Below are 22,327 nucleotides of genomic sequence, written 5' to 3'. Positions count from 1 at the left end.
ATGTGGTTTTTTTCCAAGTGATTCGATATGATAAATTTCCTTACCAGTTTTTCACACAGCGGGAAAACGAGCAATTACTCATCACTAGCCCGAATAGTTCACTCAGAAACGTTTCGACCAGAGAATGACTAAAATAGGTAGATGGTTCTAGTCATTTTTAGAACTTCTTCGTGGCAGGGAAGGACCCCACACCATGCCCTAAAGTTTTCCTCACATGAATGGGTCTGAAAATGTGAACATTCTTCGCTTGTCACCACAAGAGCTAGTTTCTGTCTTCAACAGCAGTGGAAAGACAATCATTTGCATTGTGGCTTTTCCACTTTACATCACACAAAGCTGTAATCAAAAGAGGAGAGGAAAACCATATCCAGCAAAGTGTGCACGTAAACATTTTTCACTCTTAGTTTGGTCTGGCATGGGGATCTCTTTATGCCTCATTTTGTTTCACGCCCCTCTCCATTAATGAACACATTTACAATAGTGCACTTTTTTAAGATGTATTCATTCAGACTTTCATTGTACTCAGACTTTTGGTTTTCAAACTTAAAGTCTAATATTGATGTTGCAGTGTACTCTGGTACTACTCACTTTAAGGGCCCTCTGACACCAGTTTTCTATAAGTGTTGCAGGTAATTGCAATAAAATGAAATGCAAAAAAAAAAAATCGTGCCTTCTCATGTCGACGAGGGGCCACCACCAACCCATCTGCTTGCCACCAGCTCCTTAGATTGCTGTCTAATTTGTTGTTATGCGCTTTTTGCCACACGTGTTTCCTTCTGCTCTGCTTGCAGCATAAACTCGAAGTTCTATTATTAGCCACATCCTTGGTGGTCTGAAGCGACTGAGGAAACAAGCTCTCAGAACTGACCATGTGTTAGCAAAGGCGGTGTTTATGGTTTACAATAACTAGGTCGATCGCTCGCAAGGGGAACTACAGGAAATAGACTTTTTTTTCTACCCAAAGTATAGCCTAGAACGTTTTCCATATATATTACTTAGTCATTTGCTCGCCCTGTCTTGATTGGTGCCTGCAGATGGTATACTGGTTTTCAAAGTGAAGGCTTTTCATTTCTTTCCCACAATGATTTCTGTGTGTATGTCAGATATGTTATATGTTGGTTCGGCACGCATTAAATGACGCTGTGTACAGCCTAAATATACAGGAATGCATAAACTGCATTCGTTCCAGCATAGGGGTTGCTGGCTTGCACAGTAGGTACCCTTGTTCAGCTGGCGTCCTCTGAGAACGCCGTACAGTGAAGCGGTTGTGACATCACGATTTTGCCACTAAGCTGGCTGAAACTGTAGTCGGCACTAACTTATTTGTCAGGAAAAGGAAACATAGTGTAGATGTATACAGGGCTGACAACTGTTTACAAATGGCCGCGCTCAATGCTTGTGAGTCAGGCCTGTCTGACTGTCTCTCAGACAGGGTCGGGTTGGCCCAAAGGGCAATTTGGCTGTGCCCGAAGGGCTGGTCTGACAGATAGGTGTATGCGCTGTTTGTTTGACTGTTTGTGGGCCTGTTTGTGGTTTATTTGTGGTTTATTAGACCGGTTTTTACTGCTGATTTCTATTGATATCACCACAAACATTGACTGCTCCAAGTAGAAATTTATGCGGCATCCCATAGCTTGCAAAACAGCTGTATAACTTGTCTTTACCAGTATTAAACTGTCCTGATTTGCAAATTTCGGCCACTTTTTTAGTTATCTGATTGGCTAATGGGGGCCACTTTTAATTTGGTGCCGGAGCCCATTTTCCGCCCAGTCCAGCTTTGGGGAACTGCAGAGTGAAAAAGAATTTTCCGTTGATAATTCACTCTTCTTTGGGAATCAAATATATTGAACATATGCTGTACCGAGAGCTCTGATGCTCCACATCTAAAATGCTCGTAACAGTCTTTTAAGTAGTGTCTTTCAGAAGTGCGGGCTAATTTAATCTTGATTCCTTACCAGTTTACAAGTATATATGTGTAATTATGTGGTGGCGGCAGTTTGAGATAAATGAGCAATTTAAGTGGCGCACACCAAGCATGTACTTTCAGAGTGTTGTGTAGTTCTTACTAATCCGTAGGATATGCACATTTGTTTGGACAACAAAAACTAGGGTGTGGTGCCAAGACTGATTCCAGACCTCCTGCACGGTATGTTGGCCTATAGATCAGCTAGCTCACAGTGCCACTTCCAGCCCATCTAACCTTACCAGGGAGCGAATGTTCCTGGCAACAACTGAAAATGACAGACCTGACACGTCAGGGATCGTGGAAACAGTACAGAACCTTTCGCTCAGTCACTAATGCTCACTTATTCTCAGAAGTATATAGAGAATACACAGTGGGACGTTTTTCAATCGTTTATTGAACCAACTTTATTCTTGTATAAAATACGTGTGCTGCAATGATTAATAGACAGAAACAGATAAACGTGCTTACAACACCAAAAGCGTAAATAGTAGATATAGTTCTACCATAGTGCTAAAACAGTGTATATATGCAGGCATATAAAACAAAGATGTAATCAAGCGTACTCCTACAATGCAAACCCAACTCTAAGTGTACCAAGAGTGTGTGTAGGTGTAGAGCCAAGAATCCCCCCGAGGGTCGATTCAACCCCAGTACCTGACAAGACAGAATGAAGAACCCCGTCTTGGTCACAAACTGGACACACCTCACGAGATGTCAGCCACTGCATGTTGAGTTCCCAGCATGCAAGCACCCTAGGTGTCAGCGGAAGTGCCTCTTCTCCTAATCTATCGGGATGGTAATCTTTTACAATAGAAAGCAGCCTTGTGATGTGCGTATAGATAAGTGATGTAATGGATATGTACATAGCCCTGTCGCCCCGTGAATAAAGATAGAGATGGCATTTGTACACAGTGCAAAAAGACACCTTGTACCTGATGTTAAGGGCATTGTGTTAATGTTGTGCAAAGCTAGATGTGTACACAAGTTTATTTTCATGTTCAAAAGGTCACAGTTGAAATGTTATGGTGAGGACAGTGTAGGAAATAAGCTGCTTCGCTACATGGGCCTAACCCGGGAATATAAGAAGAGATGATTTAACTAAACAAATGGGTAAAGATTACTGGATTCTTGAGGTGGGAAAGGGACCGGATTTTCGTGGTGCATGAATATTGGGACTGATTTTATCAGCTGGAGAATCTGGCTGCTAAAATCATGCTCACATTGGGAAAAAGCTAATGGAATAAGCACAGCCCGACCACAGCCCGACTTCCTCCTAGGGCACATGGGAGCACGGAATGCTGCTGTTCCATGTTCTCTGGATAGACACTCAAAATAGCTGAAGTTATGTGAGAGGATATGTGCTGAAAACATTATTTCTGGTCTCTCATTATCCCTACACTTTAAACCGGGTCATGCATAAGTGGGACCAGAATCTCCACCTGACTCAGAATTGGCCCTTAGTGGTCCAGTCTCTTTTTTGTGTTTATGTGTGTGGCAGTAGTTGGGTTTCTTACACTATAAGCTACAAGATATGTACCCATCAAGGATTCTACTGCTTCAAATTGCAGACATTTGCTATTGACCGTTAACATGATTTAAATTTAAAATATGTATTGCAGCTTGAGGCAGGGAGATGAGTACTCACTGCTGACATCTAGGGTGCTTTGCAGGTCATGAATTCAAAGAATGCCAGGGCCAAATTTGCATGTCATTCTTCTAAGGCAAATAACTTGACTATCAGAAGATTGTGCAATAATAAAACGTTATACACAACACTTGGCTATGACAAAATTAAACTATCGAGAATTATTACACTTCAATTATATTGCAGAAATGGGAAATACAGTGCTTGACCAAACAATATGCCAGTGTGATAGTAGCCTCTGCACATGATGCATGTCTTTTTTTCATTTGTGTGTTTTTTAAGGGTTGCTGCCTATAAAGAATGCAGGGTTAATACTTTCTTTACTGATTAACTTATTTTGCTGACAGTATAAGTATCTATATTAACATTAGTATGTAATATTGAAGTATAATTTATTAATTGAAATTACCATATGTCTATTTTGACAGTGGTGAATCACATTCATTGACAACGTCTTTCCAGAATTCCCTTGATCTTACCATGACTTAGTATTGACATGAAGACCGAATGCAATGGACCTCATTTCAATGTCCCCATATTTTTTTCCTGATATTGTCCCCATCGATATTACCAATACAGAGGTTGCCAGTTTCTCCTGGTGACAAACTTTATGGGAATTACAGATGGAACGTTTCCCTGATAAATGGGGTATTGCCAAGCAAACCAATGATTTCCGGTCAAATTCCCCTGGCAAGTTCTAATTCTCCCTTGGATTTTCACCCCAAGAATCCAAGGGTGAAATTTACTGGGTTTTCTGATTTATTTCAGATTTTGCAATTTCGATGAGGCGAATAGCTACCGTGACAGGATTCATAGGAATTGAAATGCATCTTTTAATTGAAGACAAATTAGTGAACACTGTTAAGCCAGTGATGCTAATTCCACTTTGGAAGAGGAATGAGCTCCATTTTTAGTATTTGGTGAAGGATGTTGATCAAAGTTCTGTCCTATTATATCAAATATTCACTATCAAGGCAAGTATTGGCAAAGAAAATGCATCTCACTGAAAACTGGTGGGTGGCGTCATACTGGCGCCTATGTGTTTGATTTTACTATTTGTAAATGGCTGTGATCCATGGAAGAACTGTAAAATGAAGAAAATAAATGGTTGCTGGTGCATCGCGATTGATGCATCGTGTGCACTCAAGCGATCACACAGCAGCCAGTTTCAATAGTTTTAATTCCAGTATGGCTGTGGTGACTCCATATGTGTGCATAAGTTGCGCTGCACAAGTCTGCATGCGTAGTGGCATACCAGCAGCCAGGTTTTGCTTTTTTCTAATTTTACTGTTCTGATTTGGCTGTCAACAATTTTAGAATGGTAAAATAAAAATACTAAATGAATGTGCTCGGGAGCGAAAAAAAGAAAGTAAGAGGCCTGATATCACTTAGCAGCTGCCACGGCCTCGAAACGAAAAAGCAAATAGAAAAACAATGGGAGTGTGGGGTGGCAATCGGTGGGAGAACCCCAGGGACTAACAGATGAGTGGGCGTGGTTTGAGAGTGGGGTTTGAGCGTCTTGACAATGCCCAGGGATGAGGGGCCTCCACATTAAAACAAGCATTTGCAATGAAATAGGTCTCGCATTACTAAAAGTTTAAGCTATTGGTGTTGCATTATTATTTGCAATGGCAATAGCTCAAACCTTTTCTAATGGGCCCTTGAAAGTCAAGGAAAAAGGCAATAAAATAAGTATCCATATGTTCAAGTTTAAGCATGGGCTGAGGGACGCTGGACCCTGGGTGCAAAATTGAGACTGCAGCGGGCCGGTTGTGGTGAAAAAGTATTTTATCTTACTGAGGAAGAAAGACTCCAGCCTGTGACAAGAGTGCACAGGTGACATAACCATACCAATCCACCTCTCCTTGACCCTGACTGAACAATGCCTCAATAGCCAGCAACAGAATTGTGACTGGAAAAAAATTAATTCAGCTGTGGCAATGGTTCAAAGTGACACAAGCATCTTCAAGTCAGAGAGGAGATCTTAATTGTGTGAAAAAGTTCCGTGCAGTAGTGCGGGCACAAATATGAAAATCCATTACTCCAACACTCACTGAGTGATACTTTGCAGGAATGAATGTGTCTGATGTAGACCCACATTACAAATGCAAAAAGTACCTAGATTTCTCAGCAGGAAAGAGAGGAAGCGGGACATCAGCTAAAGCATACCAATGTGTTCATACACAGAAAGATAATGAAGGGTTTTAGCTTTATCACAGTCTTTGTGAAATTGGTTTAATGCTCTCAAGCGTCTATAGAATTAAACATCATGTTTATAGACTTAGAGAAATGCTGTCCCAATTGTGTAAACCATTTTGGAAAGATGGCGCAATTACTTACAGCGTTTCACCAAAGCTTGATGCATGAGTCGGAAGAAGAACCAGGACTCTACTTGCCAGCAAAGTGTTAGAAGGGGAAAACACAAGTTGCCATTACTAGCCACATTGAAAAAACCCATGTGCGTGGAAAAAAACTAGATTGTATGACACAGTCAGAGAATGATTCGACACGACGGCCATTTTAGTAGGAGAATGATGTGGAGTGACACTAGTTGACAGTACAGTTGCGCTTTTCCAAAAAAACATATAATCGGCAAATACATTAGGAGTCCCAAATTTATTTATTTAAAAATATAAAATGTAGCACTATTATTTGTTGGCGAATGTTAATCGCTCAAGCACCTGAATAACTTGGAATGTCTCTCTTTATGGCGAGGTGACTATTCCGGTGGCCATGTTAGTAGAATGTGGACGTGCAAATATTTGAGTTGTGGGTCGGAAACCGTGTCTTGTGAGATATGCCTCATATTACCTATTTACTCCTCTCATGCCTTGTGGTAAATAAGTGCTCATGTACACACAATTAATATTCATTGCATGATGCAGATGAGGTGGAGGTGCCTCCTAAACGAACACTGGTCAGGCAAACGCGACATATAGAATATATGGATAAAAAGCGAGGGGTGAAAAGCAACAATTGAAAATCCGCCGGGGGTGCAGGTGCCGTTAGAAGTCTGTGACAGGTGGAAAGTAACAATAAAAAAAGAAAGAGTTCCCCTAAAGGAGAGATAAGGAATGCATGCGTAATTAAACTGTACTTGGCCGGTGGTCCTCAGCTATAATAAACGGAGGTGAGGTATCGGCTGCGCAGATGAGTTAGGAGGCAGCCAAGAAGAGGGACACTGAGGAGGAGCTTCGCCTGCGACCATGATGGCCGCCTAGACTCTCGGCTCCGCCGACCTTCACGCTTTCCTCCGAGATCCTGTAAATTATCCTGCAACTGAGCCCAGCTTGAGCCCAGCTTTGAGACGGGGAACCAATCCTGAGCACAATGGTGTGTTTCCCGGCTCGTTCCAGGCGGTAGCGGCGGTGTTACACCCTCGCTTCTTTCCTGGCCCTGCGCAGCGGAAGGTCCGGGTCTTTGTTTATGCGGCATGGCCGGACCCGACCACGACGACGGCGGACATCGCAGATGAGGCGGAGTCGATCGGCCGGTGGGAGACTGTCGCGCTGTGCCTCCTGCTGTAGCGCTTCATCCCGCCCCGCGATCTTGCCCGCCTGGACGCATGGTAACTACGAGACGCACATTGTATTGCCTCCCGGCTTGGAAGCGACCTGTGCAGATCCCTCGTCTGCCCCTGCTCTGTAGTGGAAGCCATTTTATACGCCGCACATACAGCGCTTGTAGGTGGAGACCCTAGACCACGGCCGAGAGTCCGGATCATTGCCGATTTCCTATCAGCCCTGTGTGTGATACCGCGATGCAGTCCGTTGCCCCTATGCCTCTGGCTCGGCTGTACCCTGCAGATTACCGGCGGGGTGGTCAGCTGCTGACGGGTGAAGATGGCGACCGGATTCCGGAGCTGATATACGTCCGTGAGCCCTGGACACAGAGAACTGCTGCGTCCTCTCTTCCTGGGGAACCCCTGGGGCTCCGCGATATCCTGAGTGCTCTAGAAACTGTACGTGCTGCCTTACATGACAATGCCCGGGATCTCGAGAGTCGGCTTGCTGCCATTACTCCGGTTGGCCGTGGTTGTCCTTCGGGGCTGGGCACTGCGCCACACCCTGCGCCGGACCGTGATGATCTGCTTACCCAGGTGCCTGCGGAAGCGGTTGAGGATCGTGGTTCGGGGGCGGCCGATGTTCTGACTGCGGTGGCCCGGAGGGGGGCTGGTGTTCGTGGTTTCGTGCAGTGGTTGGGAGGTCGTCCCCGGGCGCCATGTTTGCCAACTCCTTTGTGTTCTGATGGTTTGGCTCTTTCTTCCTTTTTGGAGCTGGTGCTATCGCTCGGGACTGCTGCTTCCGGAGGTCTTCTGCACTACCTTGACCCCTTTTGCGTTGTTGTCGGACGCGCGGAGGTGGTCTGGGCGGACTCTGGTGGACGTCTTCCCAATTTGTCCACAAGACAGCTAGGAGGTTTTTTAGGTGTTCCAGAATTTCAAGGCGCACAGCCAGAGTACCCGCAAGGTAAAGGTAAGAGAAGTGAATGGTCAGTATAGGCAATAGGGCGAACGGTAAATCCTCACAACCGCTCGGGGATGGACCAGGGTTGGTCCATACGAAACATAAGAAAACAACAATGCCCCTGCGCTATACAATATTGATATTTTGATCACTTAGTGTAAAGAATGTCAATTCTATAGATAGTAAGAACAATAGAACAACACCCAATTCAGTTGGACATTTGAACAATTGGCGAACAGGCTCGACAAAATAGAGGTGTAGATAAGATCCGTTGTTGGTGTAAAAGTTCTGTTTATTGTTCCTATATGTTGGCCTACATATAGGAACAATAAACAGAACTTTTACACCAACAACGGATCTTATCTACACCTCTATTTTGTCGAGCCTGTTCGCCAATTGTTCAAATGTCCAACTGAATTGGGTGTTGTTCTATTGTTCTTACTATCTATAGAATTGACATTCTTTACACTAAGTGATCAAAATATCAATATTGTATAGCGCAGGGGCATTGTTGTTTTCTCTTGTCTTCCCAATTTGTATTGGCCATACCGGGCACCTCTGCCGTCCTTGATAGCGGCTGGACTGCCGGATTCCATCAACCATCTTGATCGCAGGGGGCAGGGTTGAGGATGCTTTCTGAATTGCTAAAGCTCACAGTGCTGGGACTGGGGGGACAGGCGGGACATCGTTTGGAGTCGGATGTTGGTTTCTTCTCATCTTCAATTGATCGTGCGGGCCAGGGCCGAGGACGCTTTGGTGCTTTCTGGTGTTTGTCTGACCGGTGACAATGGGGGACACGTTTATAATGGTATCACGACTAGCGTCATGTGGCGTTACATGCCTTGCATTACTATATATTAATTGTTTCTTATTCCCGAGCTTGATCCGTGTGGAAAATCGCGACAACTCATTAGTGCTTGAAGGGGTCTTTCTGATGGAACATGATGCTTTGAGCTGAACTTGATTGGACATTGACGCAATGTCTCCTTTGTCTTTGTTGGGTTATATCTATGGGAGCGAGAGCTACTGTATGCGGGACGGGTTAGATGCTTCTGTGGTGCTGGGAATCGGGCGGGATGTTCCTTTTTCTGTTTGCTATTCCCCTACGAAATGTATCTTGATCTGCTATCACTTGCTTAACGTTCCGCTATGGGGTGTTTGCTCTTGCCGGGGGGCCGGGAGTCGGGGAGCTCGTATTGATTTGTTGCATTCTCCTCCTCCATCTTTTTCCCTTCCTTGGGGTGTAGTTTAGGGGGCGACAGGCACGCTGCTAGTGGGGTTGGGTCGTAGCCATCGGCAGGGGTGTGGGGTGGGGGGGGGAGTTATTTTTCTTTGTTATTTTCTATGACCATTCTATTTCCCCTTTCCTTTCTTCACAAGAGCTGTGGCGTATTCTCCTGATTCTTATCTATAGCGTATTCGGGTGCCCATGTTTGCTCCGTATATCCTGTACGTCTGGTGGGCGGGTGTTGGTGGGAGGTGATTGCTGCCATTGCTATCTAATTGCTTGCTTTTGGTTCACGCTGCATTTGAATTTCTGTGGCTTATGGCTGTGCATTATTCTGTCACTTATTTTGCCCGTCCACGGCTATACTTTAGTTCGTCTATTGCCACCCGATATGTCTATGTATATTTCTCCTCTTGTGTTATAATAATAAAAAGTTTTCAAAAAAAAAAAGAAGAGGGACACTTCAGTGAACCTATGGCAAGCAGGAGCCAGGAAAAAGTAGCTTGTATTGAATACAGCTGGTCTTGCAGACAGTGCATGTATGCTGCCTAGACTCCACCTAAAAAAGAAAGGAAAGAATTAAAGCTAATATGTTGTGGATAACGTATTAGGTCGTTTATATCCCTCAACCGCCATGGGCTGGTACCAATAATGAGGGCTACAGACACAATACTTAATCCAGCAGAACAACAGTAGCCAAAGCCATTTCAATATCTGTATATATGTAATATTTTTGCTATGTACATGAACTTGATGATCTACCTCCTTACTATGCCCCCTGTTCCCCTACCCTTCCACCTGCCTTTGTAAAGCGCTCTGTTATCTGCAAAGATCTTGTTCGCGCTATATAAAACTTTCAAAATAAATAAAATAAGTATATAAGAGTATGTTTGTGTTGTGTGATGTGTGTGGTGGGTAAAGGCATGAGTTCTTGCTAATGCTGTAGGTAGGCGAGACATAAAAAAGGCACCTGATCATCCATGTCCGCTGTCTAACACTGATAGTGGCTTGATGCATGGCAGGTAGATACGTTGAGCACCGTTGACTTCATTGGGAAGTTATCAAATGAATATTATTTTGATTTAAACCGTTAAAAATTATGATTTCAAACACTGTTGTAATGGCCTAGTATTTTTGGGCTAAATTTAGGAATTATCTAATTTTCCCTATCTAATTGCACCTACAGTGCACGAAGAGCAAGATTGTCTACCATACTGATCTACAAAGGAGCTTTTTAGATAAGGATCTTAATAAATATCTAGGTTAATCAAAATATCATGTTGCGCAAACAGTATGGAGATATGTATCTTCACAATATCTACGTTTTCTGGACATAAATGAATATGTTCTTTATGTTAAGGACACACATGTGCTCCTCTTAACATTTGGCATGTGTTTAAATACATTGTAAGAAAAATTTATTGAATATTCCTCACCTGAATTTATTCAGCTAACAGGGAACCTTTGATTTCACTTCCAAATAAGCGATTTACTAAATTTAACATGGTCAAGATGATGAGAATAACTTTGTGAATTATTGTATTTTGCCCATCATCATGAGTACATAGCTACTTTTAGAAGAAATACAGCGACAAAATACTGTTACTCCAGGAAAGTGGCAGGAAGTTAGAGAAGGGGGCTAGAAGTATGTGGTTCAAAATGAGAGATGCCTAAGCAGTCAAGTTTTGAGCAGCTATGCTCAAGGTATGGTAGAGGAAATAAAAGAGCAGGAGCCAGCTTTCTTACACTCAGAGCTGCAGAAGACTGCAACATTCTTTCATAATAAAACTCAAAGTTTGCATATGTAGTCCCGATAAACACGTACAAAGGGCTAGAATATCTTAGTGTATTAATCAAAGACAGTGTCATGGACATTAGCCAACCAAAGGCTTTGAAATGATTCGCCTGTGAAACATTTTCAGAAAGGTCCCCACTATTGAAAGATGGCTTTCACTGAAGACAAACAATTCAGGTTTTGTGAGACTTCACACACTAACTACAATACTAACTAAGCCCGAGCACACTTCATGTGATTGAATGATATCAAAATAACATTTAAGGATAGAAAAAGCTACCTATGTAAACCTACATTTAGACGAGGAAGACCTGTGTTCAGTGAAGGAATGTTGTGAGATATCTAGGTTATCAGTGTTGAGGAATTGACTTTTAACAGGTAAGTAATGATAGCATGGTGATCAAGGTTTAATATTTTGGCTTCCAAAAGCCTTGACTACTATTTCTCAGAAAAGATTTATAATCTCATTCTGCTGGGATTACAGGAGGAGTAGATGTCAACTACAAGAAAGCTGGGTTGGGATATTTACTGTAATAAAAGTAGGTTACAAGTTGGACTTAAGGGAAGAAAAGTTTAGAGTTATTCTTCTTGAGTTAATTCACAAATCCCTTTGCAACATATCTGAGAAGCACGGAAGACTGTTTGCAATGGTGTGTAATAGTTTTGAATAATCAGGAATACAAAAAGTGGAGATGTTATACAGAATGGGAAAATGTGTATGTGAGTTTAGAAGAACCATTCAGCAAAGGAAAGGATAGGAACTTGTAATAATACTACTGTGAGAAAAATGTTTTCTGCATGGTGAACAGAAGCGTTCCCCTGCCCAGAGTGCCGGTTTGCAAGTAAGACAGGTATCCTGACTTTTATCTTCATCTTCATGTCTCACTAATCTGGAGTGTGTGAAGAGGCCTAGAATGTGAATGATAAAGCAAAGTCCACAACCTGTTCTTTAACCTGAAGGGCACAACAAAGTGTGCCCACATAGGGAGCATTGGATTACTGTCCATGCTCTTCGTGTATCACATAAAATGGTGGTTTAAACATGGTGCAACGCTGCAGTGCTCTTTAAATCTGTAGCGAGACCAACCTTTTACTCTTTTCTCCTGAGTTAAAGGGAGGCTAACCTATAAACTTCTTTTGTGTGAAGTTAACATTTTCAGTGAAAAGCCAAACCTTGTGTTGACATCCTGGATACATATTGAGTGTGTGGATGTGCAGTGAGTATCTAGCTCATATATGGTTGCAGGGCTATATATGTTGTGTGAATCTTAGCTCTGGTGGCAAATGGAATCCATTATGGTTTTAGTATGGCACATGATGGAGAATGAGAAAATCTTCTCTCAGACAGTCGAAGTGTATTGCCTGAGTTCCTGTAGCTGGAGGTTGGACACCCAGAATTGAGAGAGGATAGAAATAGGGCTACCTTAGGAAAGTCAATGCGGGCCTTGGTAGCAAAGGAATGTAGATTCATTCTTCCTGATCACTGTCATTTGTAAGATGGTAGGGGGAGGGGTGGGAATACTGTATCTGCTGTTCAGGATGGGGAAGTGTCTAGGCAGGTGCTGCCCTTTTGTATGTCCCTGATTATTGCTTCAGGAAGTCACATGAGAGCCAGGTGCAGAGATCTCATAGTTTCTTGTGCTCATGTTTCCGATACCTCTGCTTGGAGCCAGTGCCATTGCTACCATCTGTAAAAGCCACCACTTCACACAAGGGCTGCATCCGGAGATCACCCTGAGGAGGACATTTAAAAGATTGCTAACCAAAATTGGTTTCAAAATATAGACCGTGGATCCATATCCCCTGTCAGTAAAATGTGTACAAAAGTGGCATCTATACCAGCCCACTTTGTTCCAGTCTCAAGTTCTTCATGACCAAGGAAGAGAGTGCTCTGGAGAGTATTTGAAGAGCTGTGTCTCCCGGAGTTTAGGGAACATCACTTGAAGTCTGCAGTTTCTAGTGGAGAAGCTGAGGGTCTGCCTGAAGTGTCTAGAAACCTGGCTGGCTGCTGAGAGAGCAAATGGAGTGCCTTGTCCTGCTGGAGGAGACTCTGTCCAGGAGGAAAAGGCTAAATTGATCCCAGTGTGAGGAGCACCCAGAGAAAGCTCATTTGTCCACACAGAGAAGCCAGGAGTAACCTATGTTGTTGAGAGGTCCCCCTTTGGTCACTGCAACGTTTCAGTGTGAGTTACACAAGAAAGTACTGGAGCAAGTATCCCATGTCACTAAGCAATTTGTTGATTACTTAAGAGACTGGTGCTTCTGATGCTTTGAGTGAAAACAGTGTGTCCACTGAAGCAGGAAGCACTGATTGGCTGGAGACCACACCACTGCAAGGCCACAACTGCAATACTAGAACGCCTGTCTGCTGCCTGCCTGGAGGGCTGCTACTTTAGGGGACACATGCTGCCTGCAGGCCTGTCTCACAAATCACCCTACAAAATAATTCAAAGTAAGACTGCTAGCTTGTCCCTTGCCAGAGAAGACCAACTGCCATGAGCACAGGACTAGACCGCATCTATTGCACAGCCTAAACTATTTCAGTAACCAGCAATTAAATTGCAGGGCTTAGCCTTTCACCAGGAACATGATACTAAAATACTTGGAGATTTGTCAGCAGTACTCTGCAAAACATTTTTCAGGTGGAGTAAAGAGATATTAAACTGAGTTGCACATTTGACCTGTGAGAGTATTTGAGCCATGCGCACCTGTACTTAGTCCTGCCTAAGCCCATAGTATGTTAGGGACTGCAGTTACTGAATCTCAACCATAGCAGGAGGAAAGAGTTTGCCAGAAGCATACCAGGAAGAAGGGGTGTAGCAATTCACAGTGTAATGTGGGTGTTTTTTCAATGCTGTAAGTCCTTTGAATTCAACTATATAGAGTGTAGTTCTGCTGTTTGAGCAATAAACTTACTTTTACATAAAGGATAAGCATTGGGCTGGTCATTGTGTAAGACTGTGGGTTGGAAGTTGAGTTCTGAGATTGTGTCCCCCTCATTACTTCCCTGAGAAGCCTGTGACTGTTCGTCCTCACAAGCCAGAGATAAGTGTGAACATTTTTGTGCTTGACTAAGTTTGCAGAGCTCTAGTAGGACAGACCACTGTACATCAGTGGCAAACGACCCCAAGGCCCACATTTTGGTGCAACTGCCCCTGTCTTTTCTGTGGCCCCCGCAAATGTGGGCTGAAAATCACCTTAAGCACCCTAGACAGTCCAAAATGATATATTACTGTGGGGTCTAAACCTTTTAGAGATCAAGGTGATGATTTCTCTTAGTCAGGCTAGATGAAACAGATAAGCTCTTTCCACACTCTCAGCTAGATGTACCAAAGACAGAGTTCATTAAGTATAACATTCAGGTTTCGTACGTGTGATCTAGAGCCACACTTTGGTCAAACAGCGCTTCTATCTTGCTTTTAGTGTATTCACCTTAGCTGTTAAATCGTTCAGAATAACCTCTGTTTATCCTGCCTTGAGCTTAAACTAGCATCCATCTTTGCATGTTTCCACTCAATGTAGAAAGTCATGTAGTGTATCTTGATTCTGTGGCTCTTCCACCACTCCAAAGATTTAGTAAGTATCACCAGCATAATGTGGACAGAAAAACGTTGCCTCTGGGCGATATTCGTTGACGATCTCAGACTTTTTAGATTAGATCAGGCTGCCATGGTGATCCTTAAGGGATGCTGCAATGATATATGACAGAGATGATACAGACGAGCCTCACCTAATGCTATACAGATGAGCCTCACCTAATGCTTTGGGTTCAGTTACTCCAAAATTACATAAAGTATTCCATGCAGATCGTTTGCTTCAATCGCTGCCTTCATAAGGAGGATCAGTAACTCTTGAGGCACCATACCAGGAGCAGCTAAGGCGTGGAAGAACAAATCCAACATTTCCCTGCCAGTCTTATCTGACACTTGCATCTGCTCACCCATCACATCTAGCAATGCTGTCTCTCTTGAAAAAAGCTCTTATAATGAGGGGAAAACAGTGGTTAGGGTGGGAAAGTAAAGGAATGGTATTCACCTTAGGGAAAATAACATTACACCAGAGGAGAAAAAAAAAGCTTCATAGAGCAAGTGCACGTTTATTTTTTATTTTTTACAGAGTTTTCTATAGCGCAACCTTGACCCAAATTGGGAATCAGAGCGCTTTACATAGCACCAGTTGCATTTCATGAGGACAAATTCATTAGGTCTGGCGCCTAACGCAATACACTGTGCAGCAGTGTTCGCGCAGGCGAAAGTCCTTTTGTACGGGTTTTCAAAATGGACCTAGGAAATGACAGCGCTTGTTTTTGTTTTGTTAGGCACAGGGAGATTAAGTGATTTGCACAGAATCACAGGATGTTCAGCGTCATTGCCGAGACTCGAGCCCAGTTCCCCAGATTCGAGGTCGACCGTCCTAGCCCTTAGTGCAACTTCTCTCCCCATCAGGTAGTAGTTAACGATGCACAAGTGCACAAATACTTAAACTATGCATACAAAAAAGTCACACACGAGAGTAACTTCTACTCTTGGGAATCTATGACTGTCTCAGATTACCTGTAGGAGGCCTGAACTCCTTTTTAATTTCCATGGTAGGCCCCAAATATAAGCACAAAACTGCAAAGGGTGAATTTCTATCTATATTTTGTAAATCACTGTTTTTCCTTGTTGCCAACATGTCATATTGCTTTGAGACCCTTTCAAATCAATAATCTCAAGTCATGCTTTGAGACAATACCAAGATGTTAAAAACGAAAATGCCAAAACATGAGTTTATGTCTACTGTGCCTGACATTGAGTGGTCTAATTTTGTTTTGTATCCTCTGTCTACAGTGTCGTTCATCCAAAGGCCGGAAAAGAGGCAACTGCTGGTGTGTTGATAAATATGGACAACCATTACGAGGCTATGACAGCAAGATTAAAGGAGATGTTCATTGCTACAACTTGGAAAGTAAATGATGTGGGAAGGCACTCTCCTTTGGACTTTGTGAGGCAGATTGGCCCATCAAAATCTGTCCTCTGACTGGAAGCAAGCAAGGACTGTGCTGAAGCGGAGCAGCAAGTCCTTTCTCTTGCTCAGGGTGGGACAATTATGGACCTTACAGACTTTGCACATGGCCCTCCTGCCACAGACACACTTCCAGCTTTCTATTGAACACAAAGGGAGGAGCTCTGAATTTCCAAGTAAATATGCACTATTGACCCCTATGGAGAGAGAGCGCGAACGAGAGGGATAAAAAAGGCACTTCAGAATGGATTCAGGGAGTCTCCACTGACTTTAAAAAAAATAGAACGGCCTGTGACCAATTTGATCCCGAAAAGATGCTGTCTTTATGTTAAAGAATTTCTAGATTTTATGCTCGTAAAGTATAAAAAAAAAAATAAGAATTTAAGTTTAAGCTTTTTTTACAGGTCTTACGGGAAACTTATCTGCACGGGTAAAAATGTTTTATAAGAATTTCAAAGACTTTTTTTTAAAAACGTGTTTCTAAAATAAAGACATGGTTATTTTTTCTGTAAAATATATTATGATTATTCTGTTAGTCTGTATTTAATATAAGTATGTTTTTTAATAAACTTTATTTAAATGTATTCAGTTTATTTATTGGCCGTGCGTTAGTTTAACTTGTTCTAGTGACTGAAGGCAATGCACTTAAATAACAACTGGTTATGATTGCGACCTATCAATTTTGTACTCTTAACAGCACCCTAATCTGTGAAGGGTCTATCGACAGTTTGGATACCTGGAGGGAAAAGAACCTCTTCCTCGGGAGATCGTTTTACACATCTGAAAGTGGCATCCTGCTGGATATGGTGATCATTGACTAAATTTAAACTAACTGAATTCTTCTCTGCAAGATGTACTTGCTCCTACGCGCGCACCTGTGCACACACATACTTGTGCTCACTCACTCACATATACAAACATGCACACTTGGATAATGAGGGCCGTATTTATCAAGGGTTTTGTGTCGCTCTTGTGCCACACCAGGGGGCACAGGGTGATGCAAAACCTATAATGAGATTTACCAAGCCATGCAAGGCCACCTTGTGTGGCCCTGTGTGGTTTGGTGAATCTGGAGCAATGAAAGGCAGCGCAAGTAGCTGCCTTGTGTTACTCTGTTCTAGGGAGGTATTCCATGGGTGGATCATGGGTGTTCAAACTCATGCACCCGTGGATTCTGAAGCATTCCCAGATTTACCAATACTCCTAGACCTGGGAATGCATCAGAATGCTACTCTCTCCCAAGGGAGGCATAACAAAGAGAAATATCTTTATTTCTCATAATTTTTCCTCCTTCTACATTCTGCAGCAGTTGTAGAAAGAAGAAAAAGCCCCACAGGATTGTTTTTGTGCAGGGAGGTGCCCCTCTTTGCACAAAAATAATCCTGTCTGTCACATAGACACCCTTGTACCATGGTGCAACGGTGCCTGCGTTGGCGCTAGGCAGCAAATTGTGCGGCAGCGCAGGCAGAGAACAGAGATGCATCATATCTTGATAGATATGGCAAGTTCCTGCCCTCTCCCTTTCACACAGCGCAGCAAGATGTCTTGCATTGCGTTGCGTGAAATAATGATAAATAAGGACCCTTAATACTTGTGCCTCAAGATGCAATCTACTCTGAGCACTGGGTAATGTTTATTTGTTCCTCTCATGGTCACAACAATCTGCTATTTGAGCATAATGAAGATGGTTTTCTCTGTTCATTATGTTTTGTTACACATTTTATACACAGGCTCTAAAAGCAGATGTCGTGGATTTTCAACAGTTTTGGATTTCTCAGTGGTCAGCCATTGTGTGCTTTTCCTAATGAAACAACCTACCCTGTACACATTCTACAACCGATATTTTCCCAAATCAGGCCTTTATGAGTCAACATATAAACAGTTCTCTTTCCCTAAACCAATTCTAAATGACTGTAAAATTGTTCGGTAAAAGTAACTAAATGCCATATAGTAATTTGGGGGGGTAAATTCATTATTTTTTAGCGGACCGCAGTGCAGAAACCAAAGTACCTGCATTGTGCAAGGGGTGGAAAAATAGCAGAGCCACATTTATTAATAAAAGTGGCCTGTGGCTGCTCACTGCCTTTGAGCTGATGCACAAACAGCCTGCATAGTGTCACATACAAAAGAGGACATTTATTAAAAAGTAATGCTGGTCAGCACAGCACCCAAAGTTGCTCCACTGTACAGCTTCAAAAGGAACGAGTATAGAAGCACAATATTAAGTGATGGCGCTGTTTCTCTCTCCCTCTGTACTGGTGCACTATTGACTTATTTTTGCCACATGCACACCCATGCAACCTAGAGTAAGGGTGTGTGTGATGTCTATTATAGTTTTAGTACTGGAAGGGCACCATAACAGTACAAAATACTATACGTAGACTTAGTTAAAAAGTTTTCTAATATACATTACAGCACATATGCAAATTTAGAAATGATTTAAGAAAAGAACATTTTGACTTGTTACGCTTTCCTTGTGGAGGCTTAAGGACTTATGGGCACATTATGATGGCGGACGGACCTGAGTCTGTCCGCCAGCATAGAGTAGGAGGGACCGTCCGCAGGGGCTGCGGCGGTCCCTCCGTGCAGATTAGGATGTGACCGCCAGGGTGGCGGTCACATCCTCAATCTTTAACATTGCGGCGGGTGCAGCTTCAAGCTGCACCCGCCGCAATGTTAAAAATGCATACATTGCATTTGTATGCAGCAAGCGGAAGGCACCGCGCGGTGCCTGCCGATTACTGCATACAAATGCAGGGGGGTACCATAGGTACCCCCCATGTGCACTCCCACCCCCCCTTCACCCAGGGGGCCCGCAACGGGCCCCCGCAGTGAAGCTCCATATGCTTTTCCACGGCGGAAAACCCGCCGTGGAAAAGCATTTCTTTTTGGGCATCCTAATATGGCTGACTGTGTCTGAGAGACACCGGCACCATATTAGTGCTTTTCCGCCGCAGGACTGCGGACGGAAACCAGGACCCACCAGCCATCCTAATGTGGCGGTGGGTCTTTGGTGGGTCCGCTGCGGTTTTTCCGTATCCTCCGGGCCGGCGGTGGCTTCCGCCGGCCCGGAGGATGCGGAAAAACCGCTATCCTAATCAACCCCTATGTCAAAAAGAAACACAATGCAGCACCTCACCTTCCTGAGCTGCATTAAAGGGAAAGGAGAGAAATTAGCTGTATTTATTATGTTACAGAGCATTCCTGCCTTTACCCAGTGCTGGTACACAATGTGCTGCCTAGCACACTCTTACACTGTTGCACCATGGTGTACGGGTGCCTGCGCTGCAAGCTGGATTGCTTTTGTGCAGGAAGGGGTTCCGTACTACACAAAAACAATCCCCTGAGGCATTTTCCTCATTATGTGTGCTGCTCCTCCCTGGGGATGACTAACGCAATGCAGTGATTTGAGCTGCAAGGCTTTACTCCAGATTTATCAAGCTACTCAGAACCTCGCAAGGTATGGCCTTGTTTGTTGATAAATCACATTTCAAGGGTTGCATTGCAATTGCACCATGCAACAGTGTGCATAAATAACTTAACACTTGATAAATATGGCCCTTTGTTTTTTACACTCAAGTCCTTGTCTACCTTTTTGATTAGATACATTTGCTTATAAGTCCATTGTTGATTGTATTGGAAATTCCATATACCACCATCCTCATCATAATAAGCTTTATTTCCACAATTGAAATAAAAGCAAACACAATAACTTAAAACTGTAAAATCATGCATAAAACACTTAGAAACATAACATATAAGATATAAAATAGTTAGAATATTTATAAAACCCACAATTAAGGCTAGCAGCATATAGGGGAAGTATAGCATATAAAATAATAAAAATATTTGTAATACTCTTAATTGAGACTTGCAATAAATAGGGGGAACATCACAACAGTTTTAAGATACGAGAGTGAATTTCACCTAATAACTCCTGGTTATCTACTGTTACACAGTCTAAAAAGGAAATCATAAATGACAGCGGAGGGTAACTCAGACACACCAGATTCTTACGTGCTTGATACAGGGTGGCAATGTGGCAAATTGTTTCTGTCTGTGTCTCCACATATATAGACGAAACTGGAAAACAACAAAGACAATTAATTGAGCTTTGTCTGCCCTGAATACCCTAGCAAAATATGTAGTCCCTATTGCCCAAGTTATGGCATAACAGAAGAATCCATTTCCTCCTATGTGCATGAACCTGTGGGCAAAATACAAGATGTGGTCTACGGTTTCCTTGACCTCTGGAAAAAATGGGCAATGTAGGTCAGGTTCAACGAGGGTGTGCCACCACTTCACACTAAATGATCGAAGTGCAAAGTCCAGATTCAGGACTTTATGTGGAGTGTCTTAGCACCCTAAGGCTCAATTATGTCTAAATACCTTTCCAAGAGATGAATGCCTTTAAATTCCAAAAAGGTAGAAGTTAGGGTATCTGCCCCCCGTACTGGTGCAACCCACCATCTGCGTATCTCCAGTACCCCTCCTTGAGTCTAGACTTGGAAATGCCACTAGTTGTTTCCGGGTGAGCCCACATGTCACTGCACCCGATCTCCTCGAGTGATTTCTTAATGTACCCCAACCATGAAATTCTTGTGGCCCTGGAACGTTTTGTGATCTTTTCCAAGCCCAGCTGATGGGACAATAGATCTGCTGAGGATAAAATCCTCCTCCAGTACATCAACGCTCTCTGGGGCATATTATCAAGAACGGTAATAAAAGTATTGCCGCTTTAGCGGCAGGAAACTGCCGCTAAAACGGCGATAATGGACTTGATAATATGTCCTTGTGAATTTCCATTGCAGCCCAGGTTCTGGTGTTAACCTGGGCTGCTATGGGAATTCATAAGGTTATATTATCAAGCCCATTATCGCCATTTTAGCGGCAGTTTCCTGCCATTAAAGCAGCGATAATTTTATCGCCGTTCTTAATAATATGCCCCTCAGTTTTTCTTTATGAGTAAGTGGACAAATGCCAAGGTCTAAACAAAGTGGCACTAGTGAATTGCTGGAGGGAAGGTTCTACCACCCTTTATGTGCCCCTTGATCCAAAGTAATGCATAGCACTGTTTCCTTACTTTAGTGCTTCTTTCCAGTGCAAAACAATTTTTACGCTGAAAGTAAATACCAAAACAGCACTTTGTTTAAGTTTCCAACACTTTTGTGATGCAAACCTGCAAAAAGTGCTGATAGCTCTGGGCCAACTTTTGTACCATGGTGTAGAGATTTGTGATTCTGTCTGGGATAGGTTTTGTACTGGCAGCATACCTTTCAAGTACAAAATCCAATGCCTAGACAAATTCTTAATCATTCCATAAATGTTATGTGTGCTGTTAAACGCAGCACATGTACAATGGGTAAAACAGGACCCGCTCTGACTTGCTGCCTAAATCCTTGGTCCAGGGGGGACCACAACATCCAGCCTACTTTGCCCTATCGTGGCGCCAGGCCGCCAGCATCACCAAGCAGTGCCAGGAGGTGCTTTAAAACCGGCCAAGGGCTCCCTCAGCGTGAGAAGCACATGGGCACGCCCATCTGCGCCCATCAGAGCCCCGTGGAGGATGGGCTGGACCTGCTCTCTTGGTCCTGTAACACAGGCTACTTGCAAGCGGTCCTGTGGTGTTATCCATCATCTAGATCACAAAAGTCCATATAAGGTAACAGCATTGCACTAGCTTTTGATTGCTAGCTACTTGAAGGCGTTGGTTCAATACAACATGGGGAAGGGAAACCAACTCCAGCCCACAAAAACACAATACCACTGTCGACGTCTTCCTGAAAAAGGCGGTGGGAGCTATTAATAAAGAGATAGAGCGCGCTGAACGCAGACTTTCCCAGGCTCCACCATCTGAACTACCACCTGTTAACCAGCCATTATCTCCAAATAATAACCCCCACATTGGTACAGTAGAAAGTATCAGGACAGGCCTCAAGTCCCTATTGTTCCCACTGTAATTGTTTTATCACAGGGTGAGGCAAGAGGGCCACAGCATGATGAAGAAAGTCCTAACATAGCATTGATGGAGCCTGGCAAATTGTTCGTGATAGGAGGAAAGAGGAAGCAAACAGAGAGGGTGGGGACTGCCCGTAAGACGAACAATCAAGTCACCCAAAACCAAAAGATCCAGACAAATATATACTGCATGAAAAGTTGTTAAGTCATCTAATGGAGGGACAGATAAAGGTAGGCAGGATGGATGTGATATTGTAACTGGAAA

At 43.3% G+C, this 22,327-nt stretch overlaps 1 protein-coding gene across 1 annotated transcript in view; it reads left to right on the top strand.

The window, feature by feature from the left end:
- Positions 1–16,688, top strand: part of IGFBP3 (insulin like growth factor binding protein 3) — a 57,625-nt gene extending 40,937 nt beyond the window's left edge. The window contains exon 4 of the mRNA XM_078688175.1: positions 15,930–16,688. Coding sequence (XP_078544301.1) covers positions 15,930–16,055 — 126 coding nt within the window. The 3' untranslated portion in view covers positions 16,056–16,688. The remainder of the gene's footprint in view (positions 1–15,929) is intronic.
- The last annotated feature ends 5,639 nt before the right edge of the window (positions 16,689–22,327 follow it).

The sequence above is a fragment of the Lissotriton helveticus genome, chromosome 4_1 (assembly GCF_964261635.1).
Source record: "Lissotriton helveticus chromosome 4_1, aLisHel1.1, whole genome shotgun sequence".
Lineage (NCBI taxonomy): Eukaryota > Metazoa > Chordata > Amphibia > Caudata > Salamandridae > Lissotriton > Lissotriton helveticus.
This window is presented reverse-complemented; position numbering and strand designations above follow the sequence as displayed.